At 35.9% G+C, this 26,551-nt stretch overlaps 1 protein-coding gene across 1 annotated transcript in view; it reads right to left on the reverse strand.

Moving 5' to 3' along the window:
• Positions 1-26,551, reverse strand: part of LOC124607337 (low-density lipoprotein receptor-related protein 2) — a 218,604-nt gene that overhangs the window by 124,154 nt on the left and 67,899 nt on the right. Inside the window, exons 7-20 of the mRNA XM_047139640.1 lie at positions 23,670-23,905; positions 23,281-23,486; positions 22,931-23,122; positions 21,822-21,962; positions 20,436-20,645; positions 20,107-20,302; positions 18,554-18,807; positions 16,222-16,457; positions 14,560-14,764; positions 8,432-8,691; positions 7,941-8,154; positions 6,768-6,907; positions 3,904-4,040; positions 42-219 (exon numbers count right to left, since the gene is read on the reverse strand). Of these exons, the coding sequence (XP_046995596.1) occupies positions 42-219; positions 3,904-4,040; positions 6,768-6,907; positions 7,941-8,154; positions 8,432-8,691; positions 14,560-14,764; positions 16,222-16,457; positions 18,554-18,807; positions 20,107-20,302; positions 20,436-20,645; positions 21,822-21,962; positions 22,931-23,122; positions 23,281-23,486; positions 23,670-23,905 (2,805 nt within the window). The remainder of the gene's footprint in view (positions 1-41; positions 220-3,903; positions 4,041-6,767; positions 6,908-7,940; positions 8,155-8,431; positions 8,692-14,559; positions 14,765-16,221; positions 16,458-18,553; positions 18,808-20,106; positions 20,303-20,435; positions 20,646-21,821; positions 21,963-22,930; positions 23,123-23,280; positions 23,487-23,669; positions 23,906-26,551) is intronic.

Consider the following 26,551-nt stretch of genomic DNA (forward strand, 5'->3'; position numbering starts at 1 on the left):
TTACAGAGAGAACTAAATGACTTTAAGACTTGAGTACTTACTAAAGGTGTCTGAAGACAGGTATTTGAACACAGGAGTCCTCTGAATGCACAGCTGTTCCTGTCACATCCTGGACCCTCATCAGCACCATTGGGACAATCTGGCTTATTATTGCATACTTGGTGATATTTGACACAGCGCCCTGTCACTCCTGGACACTGCCATTCATCAGATGCACATCTGAAACAAATTTCCATTGTAATTTCTGTTGTAGCAAAAGAAGTTTCTCTGATAAATAAATGCACATGTCTTAAATTACTATTATTAGGGTGTACTCAGGTGTTGTTTCTGTAATACACAAGGCATAATTGTTGACAGCCCATAAAATCACTGTGCAGCGGAAAACATTTAATATATCATTCAAAATTATATTTTCATTTGTTTGCTGATTCATGTCTACAGTCCTGGTAGACACTGAAATCCCTGCACCGTGGTACCGTACCACAGCACCAGAAGAAACTGATCAAAATGGCACAATCCATCTCAACTTTGTCAACAGGCTGCAAAAGTTAATTATGTGATTTATTTTTTGTGATGATAGTTAAAACTATACAACTACCCCACATACAGGATACTGTGTGCATGGGGATATTTTCCCTTATTTACATTCATTAATCATAAAGTTTGTCTGATTTTATGGCCACTATGGGCTACATTGTACAATGTAACATGTAAGGAAAAGAATATTTTGCCATCCTCTGCCATCAGGCCTCAGAACAAACTAAAAACAGCAGTAAGAAGAGAGGGAAAGGTGGAACAGGCAAGTCCCAAAGCCCAAACACAACTGATTGGTTGATTTGATTTTTTATTGGTCCAGTTTTATCACACAGCACAAACTGTAAAATTGATGTTAGACATGTCAAAGAAAAGTTGTAATAATACATATGAGGATGGTCAAATGAAAACCTTAAGAGTCCCATAAAATTTTGAAAGTTGTGATGGTGTTTTTATGTGGCAGTAGTGTTCCTTGAGGTTCAGAAAGTGACCGAGCGATGGCAGAGTGATGCTTCAATGCAGCAATGTTCACAACAAGATGGCAGCCCCACTGTCAACATGTACCGTGATTGAGCAGAAATCTATGGTGCATTTTTTGTGTAATGGAGGTGTCAAACCAATCGAAGCTCATCGCAGAATGACAGCACAGTATCATGATTCGATTTGTCATTGCAGCGAGTGTGTAAGTGGTGTAGGACATTTAAAAGCGGTGTAACTTCTCTGGAGGATGCTCCAAGACCAGGGCAGACTCTCAACATAAGAAAACTGTGGTTAGTGGATGAGCTTGTAAAGGAGAGCATATGCATAACTCTGAACAAAATAGCCACAAGTTTGAAGATTAGTAGACGAGCTTGTAAAGGAGAACAGTTGCATAACTCTGAACAAAATAGCCACAAGTCTGAAGATTAGTATTGGCTCAGAGTAGACTATTGTTCACAATGTCCACCTGCTTAGATGAATGGTAACGTATTTGCAGCAGGCCTGGGATCGAATCCCGGCCAGGTGAAGATTTCCTCCACTCGTCGACCAGTTGTTGTGTTGTCCCCATAATCATCTCATCATCACCGATGCACAAGTTGCCCAACGTGGCGTCACCTGAAATAAGACTTGCAACCCGGCGACTGAACTTCCCCAGATGGGGTCTCCTGGTCAGCTATGCCTCCTGGTCAGCTATGCCACACGATAATTTCATTTTATTTGTTCACAATGTACTGCACTTCAACAAGGTGTTTGCAAGATGACTTCCACATCAGTTGACTGCCGAATTGAAAGACAATTACATAGATGCCTGTGAAGAACTTGTGCATCATTTCCATATTGATGGTGATGCATTTCCGGGAAAAATTATAACAGGTGATCGAGACTTGGGACCACTACCACCAAGTCCCAACAAGAAATGAAAACCTCATACCAAAACCAAAAAAATTCTGCACTCAGCTGTCTGCTGGAAAAACCATGTTCACTCTCTTCGGGGATGCAAATGGTGGAATTTTGGAGCGTTACATGGATAGGGGAGTGAAGGTAACCAGTATTTCTTATACAGACATTCTGAAAAATCAGCTTTGACCTGAAATCAGGAGTAAACAACAAGGACTTCTGACTTCAGAAGTAGTGCCAAAGCATGACAATGCCCGACCACATACAGCCTATAAGACAATTGAGACTCTTCAGAAAATTACATTTCAATGTCTGGTATGTCTTTATTCACCCAACCCTGCTCCTGATGACTTTCATCTGTTCAGTACACTCAAAGAAGCAATGAGAGGCAAGCATTTCAGAAGTAATGAAGTAGTGAAAACCTCAGTCCATGATTGGCTACACACATGACCAAATGAATCCTTTCATAGTGGTATCTATGCACTTTCAAAGTGGTGAAATACGTGCATTCAACATCAGGGAGACTACATCAAAAAATGACATGCAAGTTTTTTTGTTCATTGTTACAACTGAAAATATTATAGCACTTTTTGGTTTCACACTTCAGTAAAGTGGGGCTCAAATCATCACCCAGCAATCCAGATTTATGTATTTTGTGATTTCCAGGATCTACTGTCGAAAAAACCAGGCTGGGTCCTATGTAATTTAAATAACCAATATCCTTCCCCATCCTTGTCTTATCTGCTGATATGCTCCATACGTAAGGCCTAGCCAATGGGACATTAAACAAGAATTTTCTTTTTTCCTTCTAAATGAAATTGTTTCTTGGAAAGATGTTAACTTTAACCGAGACAATATATTTTTGACCATTTTCCTTTATTAACAAGATAATGAATGCAGACTTATCTCTGTCTCCTTTCTGGTAAGGCAAAAGCTGTCTCTCACTGTAAATCATGTCAGCAACCAGTTTGAAATGTCCCCCCCCCCCTTTCCCCCATCCCCACCTCCCAATAAAAAAGGAGGATGCAATACTGCTGTATTCACACACAGAACTAAACAAAAGTTCAGAACCTCTTCAACACTAAATATAGTGTTTTTAACACAAACTTCTGCTGCCAAATAATAAATATTTTCTCTTACCTCTTTCGGTACATTTTAGGACTTCAGTGCATCTCAATTCATTTACATTAAAAATGTAGCACAAATACGACTGGTTTTCCATGTTGTTAACAAACTAACTAGGCTGAAAATATAGACACAGAAAACCACTCAAATCCATACCAAATGAAGCAAGACTCACTGAAGATGGTGCATAAGTCATTAAACAGGTCTGGGTAAAAAATGGAAAGGAAAACGTTAGGTGTTTTCCATCAGACAGTGTTATTAGATGTTTTACAAAAGACAGTGTTCAGAACGATATTTATTTTATTAACATTAGATGTAAAATAAAAAAATGGGCTTCATAATTCAACAACAAGAGCAACTCTTTTGAACACTTGACTTAGAAGCCAGCTCTCTCTCTCTCTCTCTCTCTCTCTCTCTCTCTCTCTCTCACTCACACACACACACACACACACACACACACACACACACACACACACACACACACACACACCTTAGAAGATACTTCTCATCTTTTTTGAGGCAGGAATAAATACCGGCCAGTTTCACAGGAAAAGATGTTTTCAAATGAGACAGATATTTTAATATTTCCAGCAACATTTATAAACTTGAAAAGAGTAGATTTGATGCAAGACAGTGCAGCTACTGCAAGTAGTATAAGCTCTTTTAATAATAAAGCAGAAAATTCATTTATTGTTGAAATATTACTGTTTCTGTACTTTGTGTGTGTGCGCATCCCACAACTTGTAAAGATTTTTTGGCTGAATAAATAAATAAATTTGGCAGTATGGTGAAATATATTTGACCAAATTCCACATAGAAACTAAAGGAAAACATTAGCAAAAGTTAAGACATATCCCAAGGCAATACCTGAATGGAGGTGGGCCACATGCATGTCTCGCGTCTTCATCTGATCCATCTTCACAATCATTTTTGCCATCACAAATATAAGCCTTGAACACACACTGTGAATTGTTGCACCTGAAGAAACCCATTTGGCAGTCAATCTACAACAGTAAACATACAAACAGCATTAAAAGAAGAAAAATGCAGTTCAAGTACATAAGGGTAGATCAAAACAGCTTCATTGTAATTATTATGATAATGGGAACTGCAAAATGGAAACAATATACAAAAATGAGGACAACAAATTACATACTATTCTTTTTTGTCTCTCCCCATGACAGATGATATTTCTGGATCTGCTGCTGCTTACTATTATGTGCTCACCTCTAGTTGAAACCACTGAAAGCTCCAGCCTCATCACTGAGCAGTTAACGCGCATAATAATAATAATAATAATAATAAACCTTAGTGACATTTCTATGCTGCATAGCTAGACAGTCCTCCCTCAACATTCTGTTATCTGCAGCAGCAGTCTTGACAAGATTGTATAACATTGCATTCTTTAACAACATTATCTGTTACCAGAGGACACTTCCTGATTTATTTTAACAATTTAATAATTTCATTCAATAAGCAGTGAAAAGAACTGCAAATCAGATGATGAGTGTGTATAAGAATAATAATATTTCAGTTTGCCTTCTTTCCATCACCATTCACTACCTCAGCTGCTCAATACAGTCACAAAATCAGTGTTGTATAATGAAGCAGTATCAAACTGAACTATTCTCATAAGTCAAATCCATACGAATTTTATCCCGAAATACTCAAGTGACTGGAATCAATTATTTTAACTGTTCAAACTTTTGAAAATAAACTAATTATTGCATGAGGTTGCAGCTTTTAAAATATCTGAATCTTACATTCATGAATTTATATAAGAAGACATATAGGTCATGACTGACGGAACTGTTCAACAATGAAAGTGTTGATACAAAAAATTCTGTATTTCAAATAAAAAGAAAGACCAGAAAACATTAAAGGTTTCAAGGAAGCTAGTGGTCAACACACATAAACTTACACAAAATAGCCAGATTTCAGGTTCAGGAAGTTCAAAGTTGTTTCAGTGAAAGTGTGGTGCTTGAGTATATGAGACTGAACAACAAACAGTTGCAAAGTATGAAGAGGAAAAATTACGGTCTCAAGCAAAGAAAAAAAATCACAATTCAACCACAGACAGAAAATTGCTACTAAGGGCATTCTGAGATGTGGTCTGTAGTTTCTCACTCTACACCACTAAAGCCTCTTGCTATTTACGGAACATGACGCGCCAATGAAATGGTATATCATCTTTTAAAGACAATGTACGATCAAACCAAAATCATTTTTTCCTAGTGCCTTTTCAACAATGACTGTTCTTCCTGATATTATGCCAGCAGCTTAAATAGTTTGTACAGCTTTCTTCTACTCCTTTTTTGTGCTTCTCCTTGGGAGCAGTACAGTAATGTTCACATTGTTTGTCTTGTACTGACCTTAACAATTCAGTTTCTCTTTAGATATACTACATTTTGCTCAGCTTTTAGTTTCAGTAACAAAAGCAATAGTCTGTATAAAAAAATTAGAACCACTGCAAGCTGAAAAAAAAGCATGTAATATACAACTAATTAGTAGACAAAATTTCACAATTGTTTTCCAGTTGAGAAGATATAACAGTATAAAATTGAGCCACCTGTGAAAAGACACTCATATACCAATTGTTGTGTGAAGTCTGTTTGGTCTTTTACATCGGCGTGACTACCACCCAGTCATCAGTCACGATGAATGGACATAGGCAGAAGGTGTGTTAATAGCAACACACATTATCCTATTTAAGAACATTCTCTACAACTTGACAGTTGTGACCTTGGTGCCTGTTTCAACACGCGCGCCATCTGGATTCTTCTCCCAGACACCAGTTTCTCAGAACTCCGCAGGTCGAAAACTAGCGCTACAATGCGTCCTTGGTTCTCGCCACCCACCTGCTCTTTATTCCTTCCGTCTCAGCATTTCTTCACTCCATTTTAGTTTTCTACATCTTTTATTTTCTGACCTGTCTATTTTTCGACAGCCCCCCTCCCATCTCTGTTATATACAAGTACTTAGCTTTTTACTCTTATTAACTTGTGCACAATGTTTTATTAATAATCTCTGTCTTGCATATTACCCAATCTTGCACCTTTAAGCTCTCAGGTTTTCAAACCTCGTCTGGTGCAGTCCCAACAATCAGTCTTTACTTCTCATCCCATCCGATAAGTTTTCCCTGACCCGGGGTTCTGCGTGAATTATCCAAACTGTACCACTTTTCCTAAACCTCTCCAGTCCTTTTCCTTCACCTCTATCCCTTTCCCTTCAACTCTTCTGCCAGAAGAAGGAGCCACTGGCTTCAAAAGTTTGCATAAGTTAAACCTTTTTGAGTGGGTGTTCTCCCGCTGCTGACTGGAGACTTTTTCAAGAACAATAACTTTATTTACAAACAAGGTATAAGTTTTTCTGCTATTTTCTTCTTAGTTTTTCAAGGTTTACAAAAGTAACTGCACTAACATGTAATGGTATTAATTTTGATCCACAAGATACATGTACATGTCCTTTTGAAATTTATAACTTATGATTTGAGGGGAAAATCTCAATTATAGGCCAAACCATAATTTTTCAAGCAAAAATTCAAGAAAAAAATTGGGGCCTATATTCACGCAAAACCTAGTAACGTATTTCTTACTGTCCTAGAATTATAAATTCATGATGAATACTGGGAGGAGCAAGTAGCAGTGTGTACCACTGAAATAAACTACTGTTCAACTTGGGGGGTCGTCAATTACTCTGCAAAGTTGTACCAAATCAGTAAATTATTTTACCTGTCCACAAGATGATGGTTCATCTGAGCCGTCATCACAATCTGGTGTACCATCACAGTGCCATGATCGGGGAATGCATATCCCTGAGGACTTACACTGGAATTGTTTCTCACTGTCGCACTGATTCGGAGCCAAGGACGCTGCAAAATGGGAGAAAATTTCAGCAAACTGATGGATGAGAAGTAGAAAACAGAATTATTTAATGCTGTATTACATATAAAAGTGCATCCATTTAGCAACTCTTGGAGCACATGCAATGGAAACTTCAATTAAAAAATAAAAAATCATATACACAGCTTATATTTTAATTTTTCATTTCCTCCCCCCCTCCACTGAAATTCTCATACTTGGCCTCAGTCTTCAAACATACTGAAAATTGAGAATGTTTTCTGACCAAACAAGTTTTTCTCTTCACTGAAAAGTATTCTTTGCGACGATCATTTTGTGAATGTTGCAGTTCTGAATTACAAAGGTGTCTTGCATAAGGTGGAATTCCTCTCCAGATTCTTTGTGATGATATTGTGAACATTATGAATAGACGTAACATTTTTGTATTTTGATTTCAATGTACTTAAAAACAGTTTCATCTTTATTTCTTCCTTTCTTTCTTATTCTGGTTATTCATTCCTGTAACCTGTCCCTATCATTGTACTCATGAATGAATGTTAACTTTTTTGCACTTCAGTAATTATTAAAATTTTTATAAAGCTGTATATTAGATATAACTTTGCTTGCTGTAATGGATGTAATGCAAAATATGTGGAATGCCTGGTTAAATGTAAGACATGGCTGATTGGTCATAATACTGCCATGTTAAATAAATAAATAGAAATAACATAAAAACAAATATATCCCAGTCAAATCTCTATGGGCAACGTTCACCTCTTCATAAATATTGCTTTCTCATAAGTTGAATACACATTCTAAAATGACTCCAGTATCCATGGCATACTCACATCTAAGTATTTTATGTCAATGTTATAGACACAGATTTTAAAATAAATCACTAATCCTGTCACTGTCAAATGAAGATTCATTTCACTAACCACCAAAAAGAACAATATCAAATTGATCACAATTTTCACTGATTATTTTACATAAACATTCAATACTTTATCATCCCGCATGGACTTTGTAATTTTTTCACAAACAATACAACAAATCACTACTTACGGCAGCCTTGTTCATCACTACCATCATTGCAGTCAGGTATACCATCACATTTATATGATTCCTGTATACACTGCTTCAAATCAGCACATTTGAACTGTGATGCTGTACATGTTATTGGTGGGCAGCCTTCTTCATCCTGATTATCAAAACAGTCATTATCTCCATCACAGACCCATGACTGTGGAATACAATGACCAGACCGTGGACAAGTAAACTGAAAAATTATATAACAAAAAAACAGTATAGATTTTGGTTTCAGTCTGTATATATCAAAGTATGTAATTAATATAAAGTTTACATATGTTTTGGCAAAAGTAATTAAAATTAATCAGCCAACTTTTTAAAAAATTCACTTTCAATTAAGTTATGGAACATAAAATATATTATGCAGTCAATAAACATATTTCTAATAACAAAAGAATATACAACTACAGTTTACAATATAGTTCACAAATAGTGAGTAGAATACCTAGATAGTACACAACATTTACCTGAAAATAGGCACATGTCTTCTCTTTACAGAATTCTCCTTCATCAGAGCCATCACCACAATCATTCTCTGAATCACATTTCCACGTTTCAGGAATACAGCGTCCATTATCACAGAGGTACTGAGACAGAGCGCATGTCACATTTACACAACCAGTTTCATCTGAGTAGTCACCACAGTCGTTTTCAGAATCACATTTGAAGCTCATTGGAATGCAGCGACCTGTTTTACACTGGAACTCTCCGGCACCACATGTTGGTTCTGGAAGGTTGCATGATTATAATAATAACAATAATAATAATAATAATAGCTTTATTCAACATCGAATGGTACAGTGCACATGTACAAAGAAACAGTAATGGTTAAAGTTAATTGTACAATACACACGACACATTCTCATCAGAGCCATCACCACAATCATTCTCTGAATCACATTTCCACGTTTCAGGAATACAGCGTCCATTATCACAGAGGTACTGTCACATTTACACAACCAGTTTCATCTGAGTAGTCACCACAGTCATTTTCAGAATCACATTTGAAGCTCATTGGAATGCAGCGACCTGTTTTACACTGGAACTGTCTGGCACCACATGTTGGTTCTGGAAGGTTGCATGATTATAACAATAATAATAATAATAATAATAATAATAATAGCTTTATTCAACATCAAATGGTACAGTGCACATGTACAAAGAAACAGTAATGATTAAAGTTAATTGTACAATACACACGACACATTCTTCTGAATACGGGGGTCATTAATTTACAACAAAATTACAATAAGATGTTTACTGATTTCTATCCACATAATTTCACAAAGCATTTGTTGTTCTTCATATAAATATGGTACTCTTCTAGTGTGTAGAAAGGGTGTTTTACTAAAAATTTCTTAAGCTGATGTTTCAGTTTAATTGCAGGAAGAGCCATGACTGCACTAGGCAGTGCATTACCTAATTTTATACCTGCGTACTGAGGCCCCTTTTCGTAAAGTGCTGTTCTGTGGCTGCCACTGTAAAATCTTTTTTTATTTCTAGTATTGTACTGGTGGAAATCTGAATAAGTGTTCGGGTGCAGTCTTTTCACAAGCAATATGGCTTTCAGAATGTATGTGTTTATAACAGTTAACACCTCTGTTTTTGGAAACAAGTTGCGACAAGATTCCCTGTATTTTGCTCCACAAATTATTCTCACACCCCTTTTTTGAAGAATGAGTAGCTTATCTAGATTAGCTTTGGTTGTTGCCCCCCCCCCCCAAATTTCAATACCCTAGTTCAAGTGAGAGGAGTCTTTAGGACTACAGTGTCTCTACAGAACTTGCTAATAGTACTGATTGCAAATATATTTCTTGACAACTTAGTTGCTAGGGAGTCAATATGTGTGTCCCATTTCAGGTAGCTTTGGATTATTACACCAAGGAAATTTACACTAGACTCTTTCTTTACCAATTCGTTGCCAATGTATAATTTAATTTCATTATTCAAACTACTTTTGTTAAACTCCATCAAACATGTTTTACTGGTGCTTACATTTAAGTTGCTTTCATTAAAAAACTGAACAATTTCTTTTGTCACATTATTACACTCGACCTCTAGTTCATTACATGATTCCTTTTTACACACAATGGACGTGTCATCGGCATACAGAACAATTTTGGAATTTTTAGTACAGTATTTAATATCATTTACATAGATCAAGAACAGAAGGGGGCCCAACACCTCTTCAATTAGTTGAGCAGCTGCAGTGCTAGTTGATTTACCTTTTAGGAATCCATTTTGATTTTCAAAAATCAGGTTGTGTTTGTTAAGAAAGTTTATAATCCTGTTGTATATAACTTTCTCAAGTATTTTGGAAATGACAGGAAGGATTGAGAGTGGTCTGTAGTTTTCTATTTTGTTGTTGTCACCTTTCTTAAAAATGGGTGTTACCTGTGCTATTTTTAGTCTGTCTGGAAAGGTGCCTGATTCTATTATATTGTTGACTGCTACAGACAGAGGTACAGAGGCATTTTGGCTACAGGCTTTTAAAACATTAATATTTAGGCTATCATGCCCAGCTGAATTAGAGGGTTTTAGAGAGCTAATGATGCCCATTATTTCTGCACAGTTTGTGGGGGCTAGATATATACTATGGTCACATGTATTACCTTTAAAACTGTAGTGCATGTTTTTATGTTTGTCATTTATGGCTTCCCCTACGGAAGATAAATATTCATTAAAAATATTTACAATTTCCAGTTGGTCTTTTATGAGTATGCCATTCTGGGTAATAGTAAAGTCCATACAGGATTTGTCACTGCAGGTGCTAAAACTGCCCAGATGCCAGCAGTTATGTTGTGTGAGTTTTGAAGCTTATTTGCAACATAGTTGTTCCTGGTCTGTGTGAGTAAGTCCTTATAGTGTGTTTGATATTTGGAGGCTTCCTTTAGCTCAGGAATCTCTCTATTATTCAGCATTGCACTGTGGAGTAGTTTTAATTTTTCCCTCGCTTCAGTGACATTACTATTTACCCAAATATTTTTGTTTATATTTTTTGTTTGTTTCTTTTTTGTGATTACAACTGTGCATGTGGTATCAAAGCAGTAATAGAAGTCAGCAGTAAAGGTATCATGCGAAAAGCTATTATTTTCAAACCATTTTATTTGTGCTAGTAAGCAGTTTAGTCTATTTATGTTGTCATTATACATTATTCTTTTAGTTACAAACTGTTGCTTTGTGGTGACAGTGGGGGGCTCATGGAGCTCCAATTTAAGCTGTACTGCATGATGATCTGAGATGGCTAGTTTTAAATCTGAAGCACTGTGGGATAGGTGGGTCATGTTTGTTATTATGTTGTCAAGACATGTTTTACTATTTCCAATTTCTCTAGTGGGTACCCGAATGAGTGGGGTCAGGTAAAATTCATCACACAGGCGATGTAATTTTTGGGTGCTGACATCATTTGTTAATAAATCTATATTTATATCCCCTGTAACTATAATATTTACATGACCATTTGGCCCAGAAAATGTTGTGTCTATATATACAAGCAAGTCAGAAAGATTTACAAAAAAGTTATCTGTATTTGCTGCAGGTGGCCTGTAAACACCAATAACTGTTATGTTATCTCTACCCCATTTTAGGTTTATTGCAGCAAATTCTGAGACTCCTTCCAAGCAGTAGGCACTCACACCAATAACATTAAAATTACTTTCATTTACAGTGAAAATTGCTACACCTCCCCCAGTCTTGTCTTTTCTACTGAAGGCTGTGCAGAATTTCATACACAGTGGTTGACTAATGTTAATCAGAGCTTCATTGTACCAATGTTCAATTACAACTAATATATCGGGTTTGTCAATCTGTGAAATTACATCTAGATCATTATGCTTATTTCTAAGACTACCAAGATTCATTACAAAGGCCCCCAAAAACTTACAAAGCCGATAAATGTAGACAAAACTTTGTAAAACTGTATAAAAAAATGAAACAAAAAATAAAAATCAAAGGAAAAAAAGAAGACGAAGAACTTGGAGACTTTTAGATTTCACATAACAGACAAGAGAGGGAAATTAAGAAAGAGAAGTGTTTTAAAATTCAGATTGGTGGTAAAGTATTAATTACTCATAAGGTAAGGCAACATAAATTTGATTCCTATTTGTGTATGTTGATGACTGGTGCTGCTTGAGTTTAGTCTTTCAGTGAAAAAATTCACTTCCAGCTCTTCATCTTCCAAACAAACTCCCTTCATCCTTAGCTTGAATGTTCTAAGAAAATATTATCATAATTACAGCGATTTTCTGTCTGTATACAGTCTGTTCGTTAACCACAGTCAGTATACAAGTAGCATACCATTTGGTCTGATAAACATAATGTGTTACATAACAGGGATGTACGAGGAAATGTGTGCATCATAAATCTTTTCTTCTCCAGTAATCCAAATGGCTTATGCCTTTTTACATCATATTTTAGAAATTAACTTTTCTGTAACCTATAACAGCTCATTGTTCTTAAACTATTGAAAGCATTTCATTGATCTGACTGCCAATACTGCAGTGGATCAAAGTTGCAGCACTCTCATTCTTCACACTGACGATATGCACCAAAAAGTAGATCTCAACTACATATACAAATGAAATCTGCAGTAGTTTTCATAAGTGATGCCTTCTGCTCACTGTTCAGTTTATGTGGCATAAATCATGAACAGATCTTTCCACTGCCAAAATCTCATCTCTGTGAGTGAATTGTATTAATGATGCTGCTGCTAATCCTCACTTATATAATTTTATGCTAATTGGCAGTCTACCTGAAAATAAGCATTCTCAACAGTCCTACAAATGTCTGAAGCAGCTGTAAAGACATTTGCTACATTCAGGCTACATAAATTCTACAAGACAAAAACCAAATTTTGGAAACTCATTTCTACCGTATCATTTACGTGTTATGATTAAAACAAGTATCAAAGTAGATATGTTTTCTGAGAATCAGTTGTTTCACATGAATGTGGTGTAACCCAGCTGTTTTTGTTTCATCAGGATGATAAAGTGATGCTAGTAATATATTTGTAATACTTTTTAATAAAAATGGAGGACGGTTTCTATGGAGATGTCAATGAACTTTTATGGAAGTACATGTAGCTGCTAACACTGTGATCCATTCACCAAACATTTTATAGGTATCTCTAATTTAAAATCTTCACTGAATCAGTGCAAACGTTGTTTTTCTGTGGAAACTGATAATTCTTTCTTTTCTTTTCCAACCTATCCTTTCCTCTCAGAGGAAGGAATTACTACTTCCCAAAACTAGAATAGCCTTTTGTGCTTTTATGTGTGTCTAACAGAAGTAATGGATTTTCTTTTCCTGGAGATACGTAATAGCTAACCTTCCTGTGTCCCTTTAATGTTATAGTTTTTTCAAATAATTTATCCTTTCAATACAATAAGTAAAACGGTTGTCACAGCAATCCAAACATCTTTTGTAAAGTTTCCAAATCCTTTTATCAATAATAATCATGATAGCTCTAGTCAGACTAATGAAAACAAATTGGCACAGTTTTCTTCAATTAAAAGCACTTTTGTTTCAGTTTGCTTATAACTCACTGTTATGTCTTGTGCTGGTGGAGACACAAAGAGATCGCCACCCACGTAAACAATGTCGACCACGTTTATTAACTATTCATAAACAAAACACTCCTTCATGGAGTTTTAAGTTAGTGTACATATAAATAAAAGTCCTTTTGGTACTCTGAGTCCCAACAAGGAAGGCAAATAAAAATTAAGTGGTCAAAGGCCAAAGTGAGTAACAAAATGGTTTAAGTCTAGATTCACTTGGAATGTTCTGGAGATAACAACACAATCAGTCATGGTCTCTGTAAAGGGAGGCCAGATGCAAAGTCTGAATAAGTGGAGTCAGAGCCCAAAGCTCGGTAGGGATTAGAAGTTAAGAACAGCACGGCGACAGTCTGATTATGGTTCCTTTGCTAGAGCTCTGATTGAGGAACCGCTGCTGTGGTCAGCACCAGGCCCAGATCACTCCAAGGAATGACATGTTCAAAAGTTAAGACTGAACTATCATTTCGTGGTTGTGCACCAGCATAAATAGTGTTGTTGGGGACAGATAAAACCTGGCATGCAAGTAGGCATGTGACATCGTGTAGAAAAATAGTGCCTGTGATCACATATTGAAATGTGTTCTGCTGATAGCAGCCCTGGCACTTCTCTTAAGGGCTGCCAGAAACTCCGTGAATAACAAGCTGGCATGTTGTTGCTGTCCGGATCATTTACCAACATAAGAAGTGACAGTGGATTGGTGTGTGGCTTGTAGAAGCTTGTGCCAGGGGCAGCAAATGGTGCCTGAATGGTGGCCACCCTCGGGATGTAAACTTGTAGTTGGTCGCAGGCTGCTGTCTTATAGGGGGGGGGGCACAGCACTCACCGTATGTTCTATTCACTAGTTGCAGGTTATCTATTTTGTAGTACACTGATTATCAGATTACACTACTCAAAACTGCTGAGAATTAACCTTCAGCAAGTCTTGTTCCCACATGGCCAAAATCACTAACCATTACACAGAAACACACACTGTGCTAGATACAGCTTGCTTTGTTAGCAATATATTCACACCAGTTTTCACTCTCTGTTACTATACTTACTTGAGCAGTTTTGTTCTTCATCTGAATTGTCTAGACAGTCATCATCACCATCACAAACCCAAGCCTTTGGAACACACCGCTGGTTGTTGCATGTGAAGTCCCAGGAGTTGGGGCATGCCTGAACCGGTGGCTCAGCATTTGGGTCTGCAGCACAAGTTGATCCATCCTCTGTTAGCTTCTCCCCGTAAGGACAGCCGCACTTCACCTATACAGCAAATTGTTAGGAGAATAATACTGATAACATCCAACAACACAAAGTTGTGAAATCCATTTCCTGAGGTTATTAGTTCTTCTCTGTTGGTGATTTACTAACAGAACAATATAACCATTGATTTCCAGGGCAGTTTAAAAATATACGAAGCAAATTTCTCTATTAACTCAAATCTTATTTGCTCCATCACGTGCAAGACATGCGCATTTAAGTTGTAGAAAAATTACTGTTGGTTAACTGAGAAAATAACAACAATTTTTACCTCTGACAATGTTTTGTACATAATCAATATTACAGTTGGATTCTTATTTCAAAAGTCAGAATTCGTAATGGTTATGACCCATCTTAATTTTGCTGACTACATTTTACTGCTTGCCTCTAGTATAGGTAAACTTCAACAACTAACGGAAGAACTTAACAAGGTCATTTTGAAACTAGGCCTGAAAATGGACCTGAAATCAATTATAATAAGACTAAATATAGTGGAGATGCTGAGTCGCATATAGACACAACAAAAGACTCTCACAATTATAGCTTTCGGCCATTAAGGCCTTCATCAACAATAGACACGCATACGTAAATACACACACACTCAACGCAAACACAACTCATACACACGACTGCAGTCTAAGGCAACTGAAACTGTTGTGCCTATCTGCAACTCAGCATCTCCACTATATGTTTTTCCTTCTCATAATATGTTACATTCCATCCTGGATTTTCCATTGTTTGATAATAAGATTAAAATAATATACAATGAACACATTGAGAAGAAATTGTATAAATGAACAATGAAGTTTTAAAACCATTTTATGGGTTGGTATACTAAGCACAGCTGAAGATTTAGACTGTATGTCAAGGAGAAGGGGGAGGGCAAAAGAGTGAACAAAATAGGTTTTTCAAAACCAACCATACAATTTCTCTTAAAGGGAAAGTTTACATTTAGTGCACTTTACCAGACTGAGTCACAGCTGTGAGACATGGGTGTTTACTGCTGTGTAATTCACATATTGAGGGCTACTCAATAAATAATCGGAAGATCTATGTTGGGAATTATTAGCGCAGGCAGGAAAATAAACAAACAGATCAACAAACAGTTTGAAATGGAAGTTGTAACTGAGGTACGTAGCACACATAGCTGAGCAAATGAATGGTAATGGACCATGGAAGTCCTTTGTTGGACTAGAAGAGATGAGTGTAGACCATGTTATGATCTACTGAAAGATGGATAAATGACATTAGAAAACACGCAGCAGTAACAAAGAAAATGGATTTCAAATGGCAGCTGATGATAACTCCAGAATACAAAATTTAGCTTGCAAACACCAGAGCTACAATAAGCAGCAGGTGGTGAATACTGCATGCAATCTAATCTAGTACTGCTACCTTACAAATATTTTACTTTCTGACAGCTTATATGAAAAAACATGCTTATCAATCAGCTATCTTACCTGAAGGGTGCCAAGAGTTTCATTGCGTGGAACAGCAAAGCATAATTTTTCACAACCTCCATTATTGTATGCACAGGGCTGACTACCACTGAATATCTGTTCCTTATGACTGTACACTTTCACTCCATACAGCCGATTTGTAGTTGGTTCTCGAACAAGAATCTCTTCCTTGTCACCTGTTAACTTGTGTAGCTTTATTATTGCATCTAGTCGCCAATCAGTAATGTACATGAAGTCTGAAACAGGAGAAAGTTTATACCATTATCTATTGTCAGTATTTTAGTTCTTCTTCTGCATGTATACTTTAAAAAACTGTTGCCAATTGATGGTGTCAAACTTATTAAATTCATTTTTTTTTAAACAAAATAGGATTCATGAATTACAAACAGGCTTCATGAACTTTATGAACTCTTTTTTCCCAATTAGAAAATGTTTATTTCCACAAATAGCAAATTAATTGAGACTTAACAACAGATTAAACCAGATTCATTTTATTTATTAAGATCAGATGAGCAAGATCCATTTGCAATATTAATAGACAATCAAATAGCAGAAGTTAAATAACAGAAATCATTTTGAGAACTAAAGTTTATTAAGTGACTAACATTAACAAACAATGCTCACTGCTGATACTATAAACTTTTGCAGAATTTTACTTAGGTGCAACACACTACTTCGTAGTAAGTCCCACGTGTGGCACCTCTTTGAATGCACATTGTATCTGAAAGTTCTCTCACTTCATTCCATTACAACTGGGGAGGGGGGAACTGGTTGGGGTGGGGGGTATTGTGGTGAGGGGAGGGGGAGGAGGAGGTGACTGCAGGATCTGTACTCCATCTTATAATTTCACATTTTCACCTGCAAAAACAGACTGTTGTTGCTAACTTTCTTTCAACTGACCATTTAATGTTCCAGCCTCATAACTTATTTCAACCACAGGAATATTTCTTGATAAAGCTATGAATTATTTAGAAGACAGACAACACAGCTACAGTGACTTACTTAGGTAGCCGAGAGTGTTTTATTTGTAATTTCTGTATTTCATAATGAGCTCTTCTTGCTGATTTTTTGCCTTTTTCATTTATTCTCTCAACACATGACAGCATCAAAATGTAATACAGGCTTCCAGATGTGAGTCTAACACATATTTTGTATGTCAACAAGGCTAATAAACAATTTTGTCTCAGAACACCAGTAAATATGCATGTCAACTTCCCAAACCTACATCCATATTTACACCCATACCCAACAAACCACTTTTAAGTGCATGGCAGGGCAGGTCAACTGTACACATATTTAAATATGGACCACAGGAAGAATACCTGCTTGACTTCATCCATGTGTGTTGTAATCAGTCTAATCTCATCATCCTGGTCATCATAGGAAGAGTACTTCAGCGACTATTTAATATATGCCTGGATTCCTTTCTTAATAATAATGGAAATTCTTGGCTGGAACCTCACAAAAAATAAGGGAAAGACAACCCACTCACCTACCACAGGCTGATGGTGAGGTGTAGAAACACATATTAGAAAACAGTATTCTTGCTCTTTTTCTGGAAAACGTGCACACATACACTTACATAAGCACACTGATACCAAACAAACACTCCCGCAGTCATGCCTTGTGAACCTTCTTTCAATCTATCTACCACACCTGCACTGCAAAAAGACATAACGATTGGAATTCTGTACCTTTAAAATCTGTTTGCAGCTCATCCTCTCATAAATAAAATCCAAACACACTGCACATCTGCATATTGTTGCCGGCCGGTGTGGACAAGCGGTTAAAGGCGCTACAGTCTGGAACCGCGTGACCGCTACGGTCGCAGGTTCGAATCCTGCCTCGGGCATGGATGTGTGTGATGTCCTTAGGTTATTTAGGTTTAAGTAGTTCTAAGTTCTAGGGGACTGATGACCTTAGAAGTTAAGTCCCATAGTGCTCAGAGCCATTTGCACCATTTTTTTTGCATATTGTTAAAAACTAATTTTGGTAATGTAAGTTATAAGACAGGTACCCAGTTAGCAATTATTGTCCCATTGTTGGTCATATTATTGGCATGGGGGCATGAGCTCAGAAGGAAAGGAAATTGACCCGGGTCTTTCTGAAGGATACAATAGGGCATTTGTCTGAAATAATATATGGCAACCACAAAATATCTGAATCTGCATGGTTGGCTTTCAATTTGAAATTTGTTCTTCCCAAATAAGAGTTCAGCACCTTCATCACCACACTTCTCCATTCCATACAAATATAAGTAATATTACAACTTTCAATAATACCCAGCACAGAATATGAGAGTGCAGGAGAGAAATAAAGTTTATGAGCTTACCTTTATGTATAACAATGGAGAAAGGATGTCTAATCAGACGTGAATTAACTGTCCTGACATCTGTGCCATTTAAGTTGGAATGCTGAACATGGTCCAGAAGTGCATCACACCAATAAAGTCGATCAGAATCAAAGTCGACAGACAACCCATTGGGCCAACCAAGAGTAACATTTCGAAATACCATCAGGTTACTGCCATCAGTGTGAGCACGGCTAATATTTGCAGGACGATCCCATTCTGAGAAGAATATGTATCTGTAAACACACATAAAATTTGAAGTCTTGCAAACTTTTAAGAACAGAAAAATGTTCACATTTCCAAATAATAGCACAAAAACTTTATAGCGGAGTTAGCAATCCACCACCATATAAGTAGTGATTTTCATTTGTTTATATAGTTCTATAGCACAACAACATTTGTACAAGATAATATTTTATTTTGCATGAACTATTCTATTACCTTCAAATTACACAATGAGTACTGAAAATGACATAATTTTTTAAGATAATGAATACATATATAAATATTAATAACTGGGGTAAGAAATGCAAATAGTGCAACAATAGTCTACTTATGTATGCCAACAGTGTGATTTGTCAACTAGTAGCATAGTATTTACCTTCAGGAGATGAAATACCAGTATTATTGCCAAAAGACACATTTTAAAGTGAAGAAACTCTACCTAGCTTCTAGAATTCTCAGTTTCTTCCTTACGGATGAAAGAGGGATAGGCCGGGAAAAGTTAGAAAGGAGGGGCAGGTCATTCAACAACCAGAATGAGAGTGATCCATCTGCAGTGGGGACAAATGAGAAAAATGATATAAGTCTGTTTACTGGCGGCAGCGAAATTTCATCTCCTGAAGTTAAGTAGTGGCCAGCCATCCTGTGTCTTTGTAATTTTGTAGTTTTCTGAACTGAATTTTCCTTTTGTTACAATATAAATGTATTACAACAGTTTTAGCACCCACATTGACCTGGGGTGAAACAAACAAATAAATTAAGTTGTTGGGGAAGCAGATATCAGGCTATGATTCACTGGAAGAATTCTTTAAACACGTACACTATTTGTGAAGGAGACTGCTTACAAAACTCTTCTCTAATCAATTCTAGATTGCCTTTTAAACTTTCTGAACCCTTACAAAACAACAAACAGAAGATCTAAAGAGAAGTGTGTTAAGTGAGAGTGAGAACTTTGCAGATAAATATTTTTCGTCACGTAGATATTCAACAAACTCATGAGGCAAACACTGAAACAAGTTATTGTACATCACAAAAACTATTTTTCAAAAAATCCCAAGAACCACACTTCTGAAGGAAAACATCATCATCATCATCATCATCATCATCATCTACAATAATAACTATGTTGACAAAAGTAAATCAACTGAGGCCATATACATAGGTGTAGCCCTACACTCTATGCACCCTTCCTTACTGTAAGACAAAGTTAGGTACTAATAATGGTACACAACAAACCCACTGTGTGGTGACTTGGTAGAAAAAAAATGTTGATGTTGATCCACAACAAATTTATTTTATTGTTCAGTACTTACCCTTTGTTTGGATGCACAACAATTGCTCTCGGTCTCTTCAAGTTTTTCAGAAGAGTTCTTCGGTAAGTAACATTTCTTGTGCTCAGCACATTTAGAGTCCCCTTCCTGCTGTCAATGTAGTAAAGATTCTTTGAAACCCAATCAACAGCCATTCCCTCCACTCCTTCATTTTGAGAGGCTAGTACTATTTCGTGACCTGCAACAGAAATGAGAATACTCCAAGAAATAAACGGATGTGATTTTACTTGTAATTTTGATTTAACTGTTTCAAAATATAGAACTAACTTTCCATTCTCATTTCATTCATTTCCTTTACTGTTATTACTGACCTGTTCCATTGCGGTGAATTCGGTGTATAACATCCTGCAGAACATCTGAGTAATAAATAAATTCATCAAAAGCATCAAAATCCAGGCCAACAAATCGGGCTCTACGAGAGACAACTGGTAACATTGCATCGCTGAAACCTTCAATTACAGGATCCAACACACGCCCTTTAATGAATCTTTGTTGTGAGTACATCAAAAATTCATCAACATCTGAAAAAAAAATTTTTTTTAAATATACTCCAGTTGCTTTCTGGTTCTAAAACACCATAGAAAAATAATGAAACAGTGTATGAAAGTGGTGTGTTAAAATAATCAGAACCATAATTTATACTTTATTTCTTCCACTTATTAGTTGGACTTTCTGCAATCTGATTAATGTTTGGCGTAAGTGGTGACAAAAAAGATTAAAGGCAAAAATATTGTTGTTTTTATACCTTAGTATCACAAAAATCAGTAGTAGTTGTGGTAGATTGTAAATATCGCTAATTCTGAAAACACTTTTTTATGTTCTGCTTATCCTGACAACCTCAACGTGAAGGTCAGACACACCAACATCAGTTTAGAAGACGCCAGTGGAGGTTGGCTAGCTACAGTTGTAACTTATGGACAGGCAGTTGCGTGATAAATTTTGTAATAAAATAAGTCTTGTGAACTTACATAAAAATTTTCCTCATCATAAACTTAAATGACTTGGCAAGTTTGCAGCTTCAATTATGTCGATATTTGGACATACATACTTCTGCAAGCAGCTCTTTTTCGCAGTGAACAGAATTAAATCCACCCACAGAATCTCACTCAAAGATTGAAACTTAAAAGCTTATTTTCGGATCAACAGTGTTCAGAAAGTGTTACCCGACACTGAAGGTTTAAAGAAAAGCATAGTAATTAGTATTAACTGATATGCAGTGTTTTTATGTTTAATGTGTAAACACAATAGTTACAAAATACAAGGTGATGCCAATTTAAGCTTCGTCCAAAACTGATATTCACTATAGGGCTGCATCAGTTGTAAGACATACAAGTTTTGTACTTAGCTGCCCCTTGCTCTTTACCTTATCAATTAAAGTAAATCTGAGTTCAATTCCATTGTCATTCCTCATCAATTGAAACAGTCTTAAGACATTAGTTCACCATGAAATGCATTAATCAGCCACAGTGAAGCAATTCATCTCCGTAGAACTAACATTAGTGCTCCCCACCCCTTCCTCCACCATTACTCATAGTGATCTGGCCAGTTGATAAGGGCGAGGTGTGAACACAAGCCAGCTCGCATGAGCAGATCAATGAAAGGTCTGATGTATTTCATCCCACAATAGGACAATCAATTGTAATGTATTTCACCTCACTAAATGACATTAGTAAAATAAAAAATGGAAGTAAACTTACTGTTGCAACTTCTCCGGTCTTGGGCTAGCCTGAACCCAATATTACACGCACAGCGATAGCCGAGAATTCCTGGTGCATCCCCAACTGTCACAATGCACATGTGCTGACAGCCACCATTATTTGTGTGACAAGGATTTGATACTGTTAAATAAAAAGCATTCAAAATAAATACAGTGTCTTTAATAATTTCACAAAGTTATTAAACACACACAACACTTAACACCATAATATGTACACCATAATCAACAACTGGAGTCCTGAGATTAACTACACCATAAATGGAACACCATGAAACTAAAATTTCTGATTGCCCTGTACAACCATCAGTAACATGGCAGCTAAAGGGTTTCTTTTAAAAGAATTTGGAACAGAGGTAGCTCTGCATTCACATAATCTCACACTTCCACCTTCCTCTTTCCTTTATTTTTCTTTTGCCTTGTGCAAACACATTACTCTTTTTTTTTTTTTTTTTTTTTTTTTTTGTAAACTAATTATCCTGTCTATTGGTCTTCCATTTTCCCCCACAACATAAATTTGTTGTTACAGTTAATAGGAATAGCACTACTGATTAGAAAGGTTTGTGGAGTTCTTCAGTCCCTGAAATGCCAACTGCTAAGTTTATTGTAATTATCTAACAAGTATTTGAAATGAATGATAGCTTAAACTGTTAATAACAGATGACTGAAGTGTGAATGTTACTTTAACTTACTTCAACACTGTTGTTATTACTGCAGTTGCTAATATGCTGCTTGCTGCAAATAATGTTTATCAAATAACCAAACATGTTTATCAAATAACCAAACAGGCTATATGGTTCGCACACAATCATCACTCACTCACAACTACCACCACCATCACCAATAACAACAACACCTCTTCTAATAACAGCAACAACACTTCCAGCCATTTATTCATCATTTTTTGTAGTTCTCATCAGGGAGAAGAGCCTTCATGGGTGTGGAATAAGTCTCATTTATAAATAGGATTTGTACTACAGACACTTATTTAGGAGGTACTCAAATGACTTCTGGTGCTTGATGTAGCTCCGATTTTTACATTAAACGAGTAAAATATTGAATTTAAATGATTTGTCTTTCTTTTGTTCTTACCTTGTTGCTGAATTAAGCTATGTACAGCTTTCACAGCCTTTGGTTCTTTAACATCCCTCATACGGTAAATATCTAATATTGATTTCGTTCCTTCATATTTGTTTACACTAACAATGCCTTGCTTTGTGCTATCAGACCAGTAAATACGATTTTCAAATACTGTGAGTCGAGATGGAGATGGTACTGGTTGTCCTAGAAAATTAAAGTTCCTGGTTAATGGATAAGTACACATTAACATATATGTGAGTCTGAGAATGAATATTCATTGGGTGGCAGCATATGTGATCAATATTTTTACTGAATTTATTTCCCAGAGTTTATGTCCAAATTAAATATCCTGCCATAGTTACCTCTTAAAACGAGAAATCGTTGACCGCCTTCATAATCCACAGTTTCAATATAATCAAGCAGTGAATCACACCAAAATACTCTTTTTGCAATGATGTCGACTGAGACTCCTGAAGCCTTATACGCTGCCTCTGATACAATAGCACGAGAATTTGTTCCATCCATATTTGCACGTAGAATCTGAGTGCTATCTGCTATAAACATGTACCTGAATAACAACAGCAAATAATTTATCACAGGAAATGAAACATAAATATTAGAAAATTTGACATCATTCTGAGAATGATTCAAATTATTATCAAACTCTAAAACATAATTTTTTCATTTTTTCACTTTATAGTAAAATTTGTGACCTCTAATGATAATAAAAAAGTATGTGCTGCTTATTTACCCAACTGTAGGATCTAGCGCAATATCAGCAGGATTACTTAAGTTGCTTCCCAGCACTATGGCATTCCATCTGCCGTTCAGTTCGAAAATGTCAATCTTCTGTCCAACAGCATCAGCTACATATACTTTATCACCAACCCAGTCTACTGCAAGAGCAACTGGAGCCCATGTACCAGGAAGCGTAAAGTCTTTTGCACCATATGCGGATACTTCTGACATCAGTGCTTGAGAATGAATCTGGAATGAATTCATGGATAATGATTACATATGTATACAAATACATTAAGACTGTACTTCAGAAGGTGATAGTAGTCTGTAAATTACAGCTAACCATCGAGTAAATAGTGGCAGTCAGTGTCACATGTTGATCAAGATCTGCAACAGCTAATGTGGAGTCTAACAAGAGCCATAACTATATGTACATTACTTATAATTTCTCTAAATGGGTAGATAAGCAGAAATAATCACTCGGCTTTTGCACAGACCACATATGTACCCAAAAAATGGAAGTTTTAACTGCAATAATGTCTGGAAATAAAATGTATAATAAATGTTCTCTTAAAAGAAACCCATTAGTGGATACAGTATTTAGTATCAAATTCAATGAAAAGTTTGTTAACAAAAAGTCTGAAGTGGAAAATATTTTTATCAATAATTTTTCAAAATGTTGTAGAGAAAATAGGATCAAGCTGTTTAATAGAAAATGCAACAATGTGTATGGAAGAGGCAATACCTATGCAATTTGACAACACTGAAATTCAACCCACATCTCCTACTGAAATTAGAAAAATAATGAATTGACTCAAATGTAAAAGCTTCCATGGAATTGATGGCACATCCAACAGAGGACTCGCAGCCACATATATAGTAGATCACTGAAACAGGGCATTTTTCTGGATAGACTGAAATATGGTGGTGTTAAAAAACTTCATAAAAAAGGGAGAGGTCTAATGCTAACAACTACCACCCAATATCACTTCTGACAGCATTATCCAAAATTTTGAAAAAAGTAATGTAGTCAAGAGTAGCTTTGCATATTTGTAAAAATGAAGTACTAACAAAATGTCAATTTGTTTTTCAGAAAGGCTTTTCACCAGAAATGCTACATATATTTTCACTGATCAAATATTACACGCACTGAATAAACAAAATCACCCATTGGGATTTTTTGTGATCTCTCACAGGCTTTTGACTATGTGAATCATGAATTTCTTCTAGATAGGCTTAAGTATTGTAGTATGAATCTGACAGTGTGCACATGGTTTAATTCATATTTAACTGGAAGAACTCAAAAGTTTGAAATTAACAGTACAAACAGTCTGCAAAAATCAGCAGAGGCATCTGACTGGGGAGGATCAAGAATGGTGTCCCACATGGTTCAGTCTTAAGTCCCTATTGTTCTTAATATATATTAATGACTTACCGCTCTATATTCATGAAGATGCAAAGCTAGTTCTTTTTGATGATGACACAAGTATAGTAATCATACCAACAAACAAGAATTAGCTGAGGAAATTGCAAATAATGTCTTTCAGAAAGTTATTAAGTGATTCTCTGCAAATGGACTCTCACTAAATTTTGAGAAAATACAGTATATACAGTTCTGTACAGTAAATGGCATAACACCACTGATAAATATAGACTTTGAACAGAAGTTGGTTGCAAATGCAGAATTTTCAAAATTGCTGGATGTACGCACTGATGAGAAATTGAAAGAAACACATTGCTGATCTACTGAAATGTTTAGGTTCAGCTACTTATGCTATTATGGTTATTGCAAGTTATTAGTAATAATCATATCACTAAATTAGCCTACCATGCCTATTTTCATTCACTGCTTTCACATGGTATCATATTTTGGGCAATTCATCATTAAGAGAAAAAGTATTCATTGCACACAAGGGAGTAATCAGAATAACAGCTGGAGCTCAAAGAAATAACCTTGCAGACATTTATTTAAGAAACTTGGGATATTCACTGTACCTTTGCAATTCATATATTCACTTATAAAATTTGTTATTAATAACCATTCCCAATTCAAAAATAATAGCAAAGTGCATAGCTACAACACTAGAAGAAAGGTCTTCACTATTCTGGGTTAAATCTGACTTTGGCACAGAAAGGGGTGAATTATGCTGCTAAAAAAATCTTTGGTCATCTACCAAATAGCATTAAAACTCTGACAGATAACCAACCAGCACTTAAAAACAAATTAAAAGAATGTCTGGATGATAACTCTTTCCATTAAGATGAGGAATTTCTAGATACAAATAAAAAAAATGTACTATAAATTATACTATGTAAAGAAAACTTCTGTTAAGCTGACACATTCCAAGAAACATATTCATGATATATGGAACAAGTATTAATATAATGTAATGTAATAATGTAGTATCATTTCGAACTGACAACTGCTAATTTGGTACTTTACTTTGGAGAATTACGCCTTACCTAAAAGTTGACTTGAGGAGATGGGACAGAACTGAGCACAAAGAAAGAAATCTGCATTTGTGTACACATATCACATAACTGAATTAGGAAAATTTCAGAAATTATTGACAATTTTACATAAATAATTATTATTTACAAAATAGAGATCGCAGGCCTCTTCTTTTCTTCTACTCTTCTCTCCATCCTTATTTTTTTATATTCTGTTCTGAAGCACAGCTGTCTCCATTATTCCATCACTGCTATGTCAGAAAATGGATCTCTGGACACATTTCCATAAATAGTGGGCACTTTTAGCCAGGCTATAACTTCCTTGTCACAATACTTACAATAACTAGAAGGTATCTTAGAATCACATTTTTGAATGTTCTACAAAACCAATTTTAGAAACTAGTTACTTGATAGACTGTTTTATGCATTTGCAGAAGATTTATG

Source organism: Schistocerca americana, chromosome 3, assembly GCF_021461395.2.
Source record: "Schistocerca americana isolate TAMUIC-IGC-003095 chromosome 3, iqSchAmer2.1, whole genome shotgun sequence".
NCBI classification, from domain to species: Eukaryota; Metazoa; Arthropoda; class Insecta; order Orthoptera; family Acrididae; genus Schistocerca; species Schistocerca americana.